Source organism: Rhinichthys klamathensis, unplaced genomic scaffold, assembly GCF_029890125.1.
Source record: "Rhinichthys klamathensis goyatoka isolate OS25496 unplaced genomic scaffold, OSU_Roscu_1.1 h1tg000275l_1, whole genome shotgun sequence".
In the NCBI taxonomy this organism is placed as follows: domain Eukaryota; kingdom Metazoa; phylum Chordata; class Actinopteri; order Cypriniformes; family Leuciscidae; genus Rhinichthys; species Rhinichthys klamathensis.
In genome coordinates this window covers 396705-409130 of record NW_026606794.1, presented here as the reverse complement: position 1 = coordinate 409130, position 12426 = coordinate 396705, and the positions used below count along the sequence as shown (strand labels likewise).

Genomic DNA, 12426 nt, shown 5'->3' with positions numbered 1-12426 from the left:
GCACTTCATAAAACATCTGGATCTCATTCTGTGGAAAACCAAAACAACATGAGAGAGCGACCGAGTGAGAGAGATAGAGAAAGGCGGGGGAATGGACAAAGGAAAAAAAATCTGTTGCTGGAAATCAAACAATATGTGAAAGATGAGTACATTAAAAACATTTTTTTGATTTGTCTCAATGCTTTGAACAATAATATTTTCTGAATTAAACAGACCAGGAGACAGGAGGATATTGGTTCTATAAAACTTAAAGCTATGTACATAAAATATATGTAATCATAACTGTGGTTTAGAAGTATTCAGCTGAGTGAGAGAAACCTTGGGTTTCTGTTGTTTTTATCAGCTTACATCTTAAACAAAATGGTTTCATAGTGCTGACAAAAATGGTTGAATCTGATCCAGGGTCCAGTAAAACACCAGAGGAAAAAATCTGCAGTTCAGCAACTGGAGCCATAATTATGGAGAGAGGCTGCTGAAATCAGCAGGAAGACCGATGTGTGTGTATATGTCTCTGGAAGAGAGAGAGAGACAGAGAGAGAGAGAGAGAGAGAGAGAGAGAGAGACAGAGAGAGAGAGAGAGAGAGAGAGAGAGAGAGAGAGAGAGAGAGAGAGAGAGAGCAGTCATGTTGGAGTTCCAAATAGATTCCTTCCGATGGGCTAATATTAAAAATAGATAGAAGTTCAGAATTTAATGTTTAAGATAAAAGCTATGTACAGAGAATGATTAATATAAATATTCCTTATATTTCACGGCCGTACTAATCGATTTTCAAGATTCAGAGGTTCTCTGAAAAGCGAAATGGCATTTTGCGGCTAATATAAAATAGAGTCACTATAGCAACACCCTTAATTACTTTCTCAGGCAGGAGATGGAATGGCAATGGCCTCATCTCGATGTTAGTCTGTACCTTGGAATCTATTGTAGACGTTTAAAAGCAGATCTTTGTTAAAGAAAAAAATACAGATGACCAAAAGATTAGCCATTTTTTTATATATATATATTTATATATATATATATTTCAGCAGAAAGCTGAAAAAGAGAATATTACAGCCTGAATTATGTGCAGAAAGTTTTAGAGACAAGGTTAGAGAAAAATGGCTGCCAGAAGATCATCAGAAAGGGATGGAGAAACACTGCAGCCTAGTGGAGCATTATGTCAAGATACCATATTTTTTATAAGTCTGCTTTAAACTGTATGTATTGATCAAATGTAAAATACGCAGATTTAGTTTTAGTATAATGTAAAAGCTTTTTGTTTGTTTCGAAATAAAATACACTGCCATTCAACGGTTTTTGGGGTCCTAGTTGGGGTCGGTTTTTTTTTCTTTTTTTTCAGCAAGGATGATCAAGTTATAGTTTGAAATGTATACTGTTACAAAAGTTTTACATTTCAAATAAATTCTGTTCTTTTGAACTTTCTATTCATCAAATAATCCTTAAAAAAAAATCCATATTTCCACAAATAATGAAGCTCACAACTGTTTTCAATAATGATAATAAGTGATGTTTTCTGAAGGATCATGATTGCCATGACAGAAGAAATTGCATTTGAAATATATAATAAAAAAGACTTAACAACCCTAAACTATTCAATACAAGTATTGTTTTTCCAGTTTTGTACTTCACATAATAAAGATCAGTGGGAACAGACTTTCACAACACATATTAGGGATACCTTTCCCTATTTCACAGCCATCTCAAACATTTTCAGCTTAAATCAAACGGATAAACTGCATTCATTGCCTTTCAATTGTGCATGTGAGTAAATGTATTTGAATGTACAGTACCTATCAAAAGTTTGAATACCTTCTCCTTTGTATATAATAGTGAAGTCATAAATATTATTTTTAAGAGAGATTCAAAAAAAGGCACAATGAATATTCATCTACCCCAGCAAGCAATTTTGTGTATAAAAGACATCTAATAGCCATCCAACACAGCCCAGACGTCTAGGCTAAAACAAGGCAAAAGTTGGGCTGTCAGTGAAAATTTAATAGACGTCTAAACCATAGCCCAATAGACTAGTCATCAATTAGATAACAATGAAATGCAATGAGTGAAGAAATGAAACCATTCACCTTGTAATCACTGTTTACTCTGGTTACATGACGGAATATCATACAGCTCACAAGTTATCATACAGCTCACAAGTTATTTTGGCAAAAACGACATGTAACCAAATTCAAGGTTATTTTGGCTAAGTTGGTTACTCATAGCCGGACTATATCGGGTCTATGGTTAACCAGTCCTAGACGGTGAAATGACGGCTATTGCTTGCTGGGACAACACTACAGGCCAGATCAAAAGATTATGCAAAACATTAATTCAGTAGGATTTTTTCCGATCCAGTCCAAATGTTTGTAGGTTTATGACCTGTAAACTATCATAATTGCACCCATGAGCAAAACAATCAGATTTTATCCCTGCAATAAGTGTCCTGGAAATACTAAAGCATCTGCTTAACCCCTGCCTACAGAATGTACTGTCCTCCAACAAAATAATGCATGACCACCTTTATAATACAAAACAAAGATTGTTTTTTTCTTCTTCCCATCACTATAACAGAAAATATGCATTCTTTTAGTGTGTTGGTGTGTTTAGCATTAGAAACAGAAATCACGCACAAGCTTTTTTTGTCCCCAAGTATCTTTATTTTTTGTTTTTTAATAATAAATTTCCCTTAGGTTTCAGCAATAAGGATTTCACATGCTCTTCTTTCTGTTTCTCAGCTTCCTTCCTCTCACACCATTGCTTCATCCCTTCATCCACCTCTGCATTGAGATACACTGCTCTTCTCTAAATAGAGACAAAAAATGTAAACATCAAAGTTTGTTTCTGAAGTTAAATATCAACAGAAAAAAAACAGTCTTACAGCAAACTCCTCTCTTTGCTTTTGTCTGCGGATCTGTCCTTTCAGTGGAGGTGCAGGCCTTCCATCTGAAAATCACATAACAAACGATATAAATCCTTGTCAGAGCTCATATTTACATTCCTAGATTTACTGTTTGACAAACACCTTACAACTGATGCATACAATAGAATTGACAAGCACAATACGTCTGTGCTTAACACCACATTGTTGCTTTTGGCTGTCAAGAAAACAAAATAAAGTTCACCTGCAAATGACCAGTCAGGTAGATCTGTTATCGGTCCATACTCTGAACCGCTATTTGCTAAACCATTTCTGCAGACAAAAAGGGAACAGGGAAATGGAAAATGTATTTGAACAATCCAAAACACTGGTATCAATATCAACCATAATAGAATGTAATGTATGCAAACATTGTGATTTTATCTGTTTTTTTCCCAGCAAGTATTAAGTCACATTGTTTTTGTAGAAATGGTTCGTTTGTTTAAACTGGATTTCATATCATCTTAAATATCCTTATTTGTCTAACCTAATTACCTTTTTTAAATACAATTTGTTAAAGTAAAACAGCATAGGAAACTCACTCCAGTCTCCACTTCTTTCCTGCATGGCTCACACACGTCGATGAAAATGAGCGTATTGACTGCCTCGATGCTGTAAATGATGTGAAAATAAAAACGACCCATTAATATTATGATTACTGTTCACTCATCAGTTGTACCTTTGTGACACAGTGTACTTCAATGGACACTGTGTTAACACGCAAGCTGACAAGGACTACTTTATTAACACGCAGGCTGACAGCGAGGTTTTAAAAGAATAACGTTCAGATATAATTAACGTTACTGAGCCCAAAACATAATGCAAAAATTTGGCACAAAGCATGACATGTTAAAAAAAATGCTATAACTTGACTAACTGACTGTCTCACCTGCGGTACAAATCGTCCTCAAGGATACTGCCATTTTGGATTATAACAACTACGGTGAGCAAGAGGGACAAAACAAATACTCTGCAGTGGTGTAAGGCGGCGTGACTTATTGCTACCAGTAGATGATGCTGTGGTCTCATTGAATACAACACAGACTTGCCTGATTCACCTGTTGAATAAATTGCAGTTTATTTTCAGCCTTTCTAATCACAACTCGATCTCAAAACAAAAGATAAGCTAACATAAAACGTGTTACAACATGTAATCTGGGAAATCTTGTGGCTACCAGGAGTTTAGCCTTTTTATGTATACAAATGTTCCCCTTGTGCTTAGAATATATTTTAAATAGTCTGAATAGAATTGTTTATTTGATTCATTCACAAAATGATTTGAATAACTGACTGGTAAGTTTTCATTCATTATACAGTCTAAGGTGACAAAACATCTTGTAAAAACACGACACAAGAAGCGCCTCTGGAGAACGGTCTTTACACCTTCCGCTTAAATATTAAATTGTCTTTCAGCACCGCCGATCCCCTTCATTCCTCTGGCTCAAGCAGTGCTGAGTAAGCGCTGAAACATTCCCGCGCGCGCTCCCAGACAAGTCCACACTCGCCACAGTGCGCGCGAGCTCGTGCGCGCTCCCACAAAACCGCAGGAGAAGCTGCAGACAAGACCAGAATGGGAGGAGGGAGCTCCGGGGTAGGGAAAAAACGAGGTTTTAAACAAAAGAACAGCACTGGGTCTTTTTAGGGTCTCTGTGGGGTTGAATACAGTAACCATACGACTGCAGGTCAGTTGTCACCGGAATTTATGCCTCTCGGTAACTATGGAGCAGTGAGAGGCATTTTCCGCGAGGGAAGAAAAGAAAAGCAGTTACATTGTTGCGCTCGCGAAAAGCACACACGCAGCCGACTCACGCTGTCCCAGGGAACTTCGAGGTATCCCTCCGCACATTCCACAGACGAAAGGCACGGCACGACCAATTAGGCCTTAGGGTTGGAAAAATGACACAGAAAATATGTAAGGTCTTCGAGCCATTCACATGTTTTTAGGTTTCCGTTTATTTAAACATTGTTTTTAATCTAATAAACGCCACTTTATTAGAATTGTCGTCATGTGTAGCCACATTATGTGTAATAAAAACATCTTACGGTGTTCTAAACAAAAAAATAAACAATTTGATTCATGGCTGCATTTTACCTCTTTTTTTAGTTTGTCTCATTTTGCCTACAGATAGTTCACTTAATTATATAAACTAATTAAACCACGCGTTCGGTCCCCTTAGACTAGCATAATGTAGGCTATGTGTCTTTTTCATTTAAGAGATTTTAAAAAAAAAAGTGTGCGATAATATCAAGGTTGTTTGTGTAAGTCCAAACAGTAGGCTGAACCAATGGGCACAGTCTGTTTAAAGAAGTTGGTCTGTGTGACGAAATAGTGGGATGCTATTCATGCGCGCTGCCCGGGGGAAAGGTGTTCCGGTCGGGAAAAAAGCCACAGAGGAAGAAGAAAGGGGGAGGAAGGAAAATTTTTTGGAAAGAAAGAAACTCTACGTTGAACATTTTAGCACAGTTTTCCGGCGTAGGCTGCGTAGTGCGTGTTTATCTATGCGAATATGTTTGGGTGAGCGATACGCGATCCTCTCTTCGACTCGCTGCAGCTTTTTTTTGTATTGTTACGCGCTTTTGAAGACTTCCAATTTTGGGGAATAATGGTCATTTTCTTTCAAACTGGACTGGACAAATTCTGCGGGACAACAAGAGGCTTTGATATGCCTTGTACTTTTTCGGCTGAGGAATAAACGCTTTTGAGTTCGCGGATACGGACGACTCATTTATCCGCACAGAGAAACGTTTTCAACTTGCCTTTTTGAAAGCCGCTAGTTGAGGCAGGAAGGGGCCGTGGTGTATCCCATAACCTGTGTGTTTAACGCGCTGAAAATTTATTCAGCATTTAAACTCTATTGTTCTTTTTTAAAAACAACCGGCAGTGCCGTTTAGGATAAATCCACAGAGACAAAATCCAAGTGGTAATTACAAGATTTGCGAGTGGTTCCGAGAACAGTATTGCGGATGTGACTGTGAGACTCGTCGTTTGAATGGATCAGTTCTGCGCGAGTCTGGGACGAGAATTAAAGACTCTTTGAAGCCTGACGGTAGTTCCCACACGTTCATTTGCTCACTGCCGAAGACAAGGCCACAAGTAGCTGCAAAAAAGGATCGCAAACAAATGGATCAACATGCTTCTGTTCTCACGCATGTCCAGCAAATTCATCACAAGCAAACAGTTTGGAAACAAACTGCTTGTTTTCAAGTCTAACTAGTACGACATGTAGCCTGCAGAAAATGTCATAGTGTTTTTATTTATCTTCAAAGTTAAATATTTATTTTTGTAGCTCATCAGAAAGTATTAGTTTTTAACATTTCGTTTTTATGTGGATTTGTTTTTTTGTTATTGTTTTGTTATTGACTTTTGTTATTGTTGTCACACATCTTTTTTTCTGTTATCTCATCTGCTGTTGAATCACTTGAATTGTGCTTGTGTCCACACTGTATTTCACTGTATTTATGTAGAACACTATTTAAACTGTGGCATCTAAGAGAAGTTCAATTCGTACTTTATATTTTATATTGTAGTTGAGCTTATATTAAAACACAATGGATCGACTTGGCAGCAAACTGAAGCAAAAGCTCAAACTGAGTGACTCTGGAAGTGTCAAATTCAGCAAAAAGAAAAATGACTTGGCCAACGCAAATAACAACAGTAATAGCAACAATGCCAATAATGGAACCGCGACACAGATCAATGCACCCGTGAGCACGTCTCAGTTCCCTCTCTCCTCCGTAGAGGTGTGTGGACAGTCAGCTGGAAGACCTGGTAAAGTGGGCACTTCTCAGAGAATCACACCCTCAAATACCACCTCGGCCTCTGTACCTGAGGACTGTGGGCCTGGGATCGAACATCACCCGTCTACTCTCGCCCCTCTTCGGCGCCGGTCGCCCCAGCAGCGAGCATCGTGCTACTTGCCCGAAACGGCGGAGGGCCGCAGTATGTGTGACCAGTTGAGACGAGGCGAAGGTGACCCGCTGGGGGCGTACAGCCCGAATTCTCGTGTGGCCTTGAAGCAGCGCCGTTATTCTCTGGAGCTCCAGCAGCTTGTTCGCCGCCAACAGCTTCTCGCCCAGCCGCCTCCGCTGTCGTCTGTACCACCTCCGTACCCGTACCCCCGTTCGTCTGCCGTGGAGCCTAGCTTCCTCCACGACTTAGAGCGTCATAAGCGATTGTCCCTGCAGGAAGCTCTGTTCTACAAGCGTTTGAGTTCGGGTGGCGAACCCTGGGACAGCGGACGCCCTGCTTCCCTCTCTCATCCACCGCAGAGGACCCATGACAGTGGCGTAGGGGGTTTCTTCTTCCCCCCTGCACCAGCGTTGAGCCCCTGCTCTTCTTTCAGCTTGCAGGAGTCCGTGTTGGCGAGCCCTCGGTCCAGTTTTGCTAGCAGTACCGCAAGTGGAGGAGGCGGCGGGAGTCCCATGGGAAGTCGGTGCAGCAGTAACCGGACGAGCGGCATCAGTTTGGGCTATGACACCCGCCATACACCTGGGCCCGGCCAGCAGCTACAGCTCTCCTCGACCCAACTAGGTGGCGCCACCTCGGGTCAGGTGTACTCTGTACTGGCATCAGGGAAAACTGGAGTGCCCCCTGTGGAGATTTGGAGGGAAACAGTGTCTGGAGGAAGTGCGCACGACAGCCGTCACTCGTATCCGCCTGCACTGAGCACACACACTGCAACCTTCCACCGAGCAGAACCAGAATGGGGTCCCATTGACCAGCGGGGATCAAGAGGTGACGATGTGGGCGAGAGGGCACGACACTCCGACTTGCCAGGAACCCGCTACCAGCAGGAGCTCACCCGCCTGATATTGAGAGATGCTGCCCTGGAGGGAGAAGCGTTACTTGGGGGTCTGACGTTAAAAGAACAACCTGTGTCTACCACCATTCTAGCCAGCTCCGCATCTACCCCAGCCACGGCCGGAGTTCCAGGGAAATCCCTGGAAGAACAGTCAGCTGGAAGGGAATCGTCGATATCTGCGGACAGACAGGAGTACTTCGGTGAGATCACTAACTCATCCAATTTGGCTAGTTTGTTTATGACTAATGATGTGCCTCTCTGGCAATGGACTGTGAATGTGTGTGATGTGGTGAGATGGAAACTGCTTCAGACCTGCTAAAACCTGCAAACATTCTCTGAAGCAAAAAGCAAGACATAAAACGCATCCATTCAGACTTCAAAAATACATACTAGCCCTCCTTTTTCAGCCCGTTTTTCTCTTACTAACCATAATAATTAACTTGCAAGTCACCGAGCGAATGTATAACCCCTCCACCCAAGGCTACATAGTATTCTGAACAGACTCCAAAGTCAAAAATATCTGCCTAGAGCGAGCATAGTGATTATGCATGACCCTAAATTACAGGCTCTGTGGTACGCTGGTCATACCAAAGAGCTGTGAGTAATACAGTAGGACAGAGGCTGTGTGTGTGTATAAACGCTCTCAGCTTTCGACCAGCCACAGTTTGAGCATGGGTGTGTTCATGTGTGTTAGCGTGCACTAGCGTGTGCTGGCGTGTGCTTGTTTAGCTCAGGTATTTGAGTCCTGAGGGAAGGCTCTCTCACATATTTAATTGTGAGGGTAGGGCGTGTGTTTGTGCCTTATGTGTGTGTAGTGCTTTGTTGCGACAAGGAAACCTCCCTGTTGTCTGAAAAGCACCTGTGTAAAGTTTAAGACATTACCTCATTCCGACACATTACAATATCTAATTCCTGTATCCAACAGCCTATTAGCCTTTTTTTTTCCAAGTAATGAAGGGGTTGTGGAGCTCAGGTCAGATTTATCGGTGTGTGTGTGTGTGTACTGTTACTACAAGAAACAAACCCACTGGCTGGTATTATGGGGGAAGAATGCAGAGACATGTATTTTTGAGTCCAGACAGCTCTGCCACCGTGTTTTATGTAATTGGTTATGATTGGATGATGACCTCCTTGTCCTAAATAGAGTTGCGTGTGTGTTGTGATGCATCTGTTTATAGTATACTCAAACAGTGTTTGTGGTTGTATTCTTGCTTTCAGGTACATGTGTGAAGTGTGGTAAAGGCGTATATGGTGCAGATAATGCTTGCCAGGCTCTGGACAGCCTGTATCACACCCGCTGCTTCATATGCGTTTCCTGTGGTGAGTTATCAGTCCCCAGGAATCAGTAATGTAACACTTAAGTCATAACCAAGGCCAGTATTTCAGTACCTCTTCATTTGGGTCAGTATCTCTCATGATGGTCTGAACATCTCTCTTATCTTGTTGTTACTTGTAGGGCGAACTCTCCGAAACAAGGACTTTTACAATGTCAGTGGCTCGGTTTACTGTAAGGAGGATTACATGGTAAGGATGACTACTTACCAATATATATATATATTTTTGACTTCATGTGTTAATTCTCATATTCATTTTAGCTAGTGTTTAGGGGTTGAAGTGGTTCTAAAATTGTGTGTGTGTAAAAATAATATATGAAAAAAAATATTATCCAAAAGGACATCTGCCACTCCAAAAAAAAAGAAGAAAAAACAATGGGTATTCCGGAGAGAGAATATATTAATGGGTATTTCCTAATGAGATGTGGAAGTATGCTCTAGTTTTTGCGAGAAAATATCCACCAATATTTTTTAATATAATATATATATATATATATATATATTTAAAATGTTATATATTTAATATTTCCTTCTTTTTTAAGTCTTTAATTTGTTTTACTTTAAAAAGATAGGTTGTTTAAAAAAATATTAAAATGTATATCAAATATATCTCATTTATTTAATAATTTAAACAATAATAATAATGATGATGATATTTATAATATGTATATTTTATATTATATTTTGAATGTATTGTTGTTATTATTTAAAATGTTGTACACTCTTTTATATTCAGTATTTCTCTAAAAAATATTTGTCTGTTATGATAATAATATTCTAAAGAATATTCCATCATTTCCCTAATCTTTCCTGGTGTCCATTAGTTCTCAGGCTTCCAGGATGCAGCTGAGAAGTGCAGTGTTTGTGGTCACCTCATCTTGGAGCAGGTTTGTGGTCTTTGCGTGAGGTCAGTGTTTGAAGGTTGTGTAGGATGAGTGTTCACAGCTCTGTTTGTGTGTGTAACTCAGATTCTGCAGGCTCTAGGAAACTCTTATCACCCAGGATGTTTCCGCTGTACGGTCTGCTCAAAGGCTTTGGACGGAGTGCCATTCACAGTGGACTACCTCAACAACGTCTTCTGCGTCTCTGACTACAACAGGTCTGTTAGACTGAACCGTGTTACAAATGACATGACAACAAAACTGTTTGCAATTTGTCTAACATTAACAACTGCTCTGAAACCCTTTTTCCAGATTTGCTGCTGTTGAGGTTTAGTCGTGAGCTACATTGCTAAAATGTTTTAATTATTTTGTTTTATTTTTTAATCAAATTAAGTTAAAAGTGTGGCAGAACCACATACAAGTACAGAGTAAAATATATAATATAAATAAATATATACAATGCCCTTTATCTCTTTTAAAAGTTGGTGTATTATTTAAGTGTTGAAGATGAATGCGTTACATACCATGCATTATTTTTCTATTTACTGAAAAAAAGAAAACCAATTGAAAAGAGCATGTTGATCCATTTCCCTGTACCGTTCTTTTGAAGAAATGAATAGTTCCATTCAGAAAGGACACATTCAATTGATTAAAAGTAACTTTTAAATTGTTTAAAAAAAAATTCGTTTTTACATTTTCTATTCATCAAAGAATCCTAAAAAATGTACCAGTTTCTACAATATTAAGCAGCACAACCTTTTCCTGTGATAAAAATAGGAAATGCTACTTGATATCAGCATAGAATGATTTCTGAAGGATCAGGACACTGAAGACAGGAGTAATGATGCTGAAAATTCAGCTTTGACATCACAGGAATAAATCAAATTATAAAATATATTTAAACAGAAAAGTGTTATTTTAAATTGTAATAATATTTCACAATATTCCTGTTTTTACTGTATTTTTGATCAAATAAAGTTTAAGTTTTACAAATGTTGCTCTGATTAAAAAAAATCTGTAATGGCTTTTTGTGTGAACTAATCACAATCAAATTGATAGTAATTAATTTGAATTTAGAAAAATAGGAAAGTATAGCAGTTGATTTTAATAAACAGATGTTTTGTGAAAAGTTTAGCAAAACACTCTCACACTAGTCAGCTATTAATTTCTAGAGTCGCCTGATTATCTGAATGTTCCATCATCACTGGGCACCTCCAAAACATTTGCATTTACAAGCTGTTAATGTGGATTACATTGTTTTCCCCCTCTTCTGTTCCTCAGGACATTTGCTCCCAAATGCGCTGCCTGTTTACAACCCATATTACCTGCTGAGGTAAATAAATCCCCAGTCGTTTCACAGATGCTTTCAGGAGAATGTTCAAGATCTTGATTTTGTGTGTGTGTGTGTGTGTTTCAGGGCAGTGAGGAGATCCTCAGGGTGGTGTCAATGAACAAAGATTATCACTTTGAGTGCTATCACTGTGAGGTAGGTATTATGGAAAGTAGTTTGGATAAGCTGATTGTCGTCATTTTGTTGTGTCCGATAAGAGCGTATCTACACAGGCGTTATCGCACAGGCTTGTAATCCTTTCTTCCTCTTCTTCAGGAGTGTGGGAAGCAGCTGTCTGATGAGCTTGGATCTCAGTGCTTCCCTCTGGATTCCCACCTCCTCTGCCACTCTTGCCACATGACCAGGGTGTGTCACACATAACCCTTCCCCTCACGACACACACTGAAATGAGAACTAATGTGCCTGACCAACATAAACTACTTTGTATTCATATGCACACTAGTGACCACTGTAAATTGTTGCCTTTCTAATGTGTGTCTCTTCTATGGCAACTCTATTTTTGAAGATAGTAAGAGGGGAGAAAACACTCTTGCTGAGACATGAGGTCATAGTACATTTCAAATGCAAATACCAGCACTGGTAAAAACTATATCACCCCCTAGTGGCTGGGAAATGCAGCAACTGAATCCTGCTGAACAAAATATTTCTATACAAGTTCTCGGAGTTTAAGATTATCACCCGCTTCATTACTAGAGGGAGTTGAAATATCACAGAACACTGTTTTACTCCCATATCTACTGTTTGCTGTAGGGAAAGAACAAGGGATTTTTTTTTTGCTTAACATTTTTTTTATATTTAATATCACTAGCAAAGATTTTGCACTTAAACATGTTTACCTATTAAGAGATTTTTTTTTTAATAAAGTGATTGCAAAAGGTTAAAAACATTCCTGTATCTGTTTTAATTAATAAATATCTGTGTGTTTGAATGAGTGTTATTTTCTTATGCCATTCACACATCCAAAAAAATCTGAGAATTCAAACACTGACCATTATTAATGGGATTAAAGAAAGAAGGCTGGTATTGCTAGATGGCTTTTCCAGTCACTCGCCACTAATCATCTCTTTTCTAAAGCTTTTTGGTAATTTCTCAATTGAATGCTATTGGTCTGAATGATTAGATTTAAACAATTGTTTAGTGTAGAAA

General features: G+C 39.2%; 2 protein-coding genes across 2 annotated transcripts; one reads left to right on the top strand and one right to left on the bottom strand.

Moving 5' to 3' along the window:
• Nucleotides 1-2629: 2629 nt before the first annotated feature.
• mrpl52 (mitochondrial ribosomal protein L52) lies at nucleotides 2630-3880 on the bottom strand. Its single transcript, XM_056268576.1, has 5 exons — nucleotides 3802-3880; nucleotides 3455-3524; nucleotides 3118-3185; nucleotides 2874-2938; nucleotides 2630-2797 (listed from the first exon to the last, which is right to left on the bottom strand). Exons 1-5 carry the CDS (start codon nucleotides 3833-3835, stop codon nucleotides 2651-2653), a joined length of 384 nt encoding a protein of 127 aa, XP_056124551.1. The 5' UTR covers nucleotides 3836-3880; the 3' UTR covers nucleotides 2630-2650.
• Nucleotides 3881-6398: 2518 nt separating this feature from the next.
• On the top strand, nucleotides 6399-12203 carry ajuba (ajuba LIM protein). The gene is made up of 8 exons (XM_056268566.1): nucleotides 6399-7914; nucleotides 8933-9034; nucleotides 9171-9238; nucleotides 9873-9935; nucleotides 10017-10147; nucleotides 11211-11262; nucleotides 11347-11415; nucleotides 11536-12203. The coding sequence occupies exons 1-8, from the start codon at nucleotides 6462-6464 to the stop codon at nucleotides 11638-11640; spliced, it is 2043 nt and encodes a 680-aa protein (XP_056124541.1). The 5' UTR covers nucleotides 6399-6461; the 3' UTR covers nucleotides 11641-12203.
• Nucleotides 12204-12426: the final 223 nt, after the last annotated feature.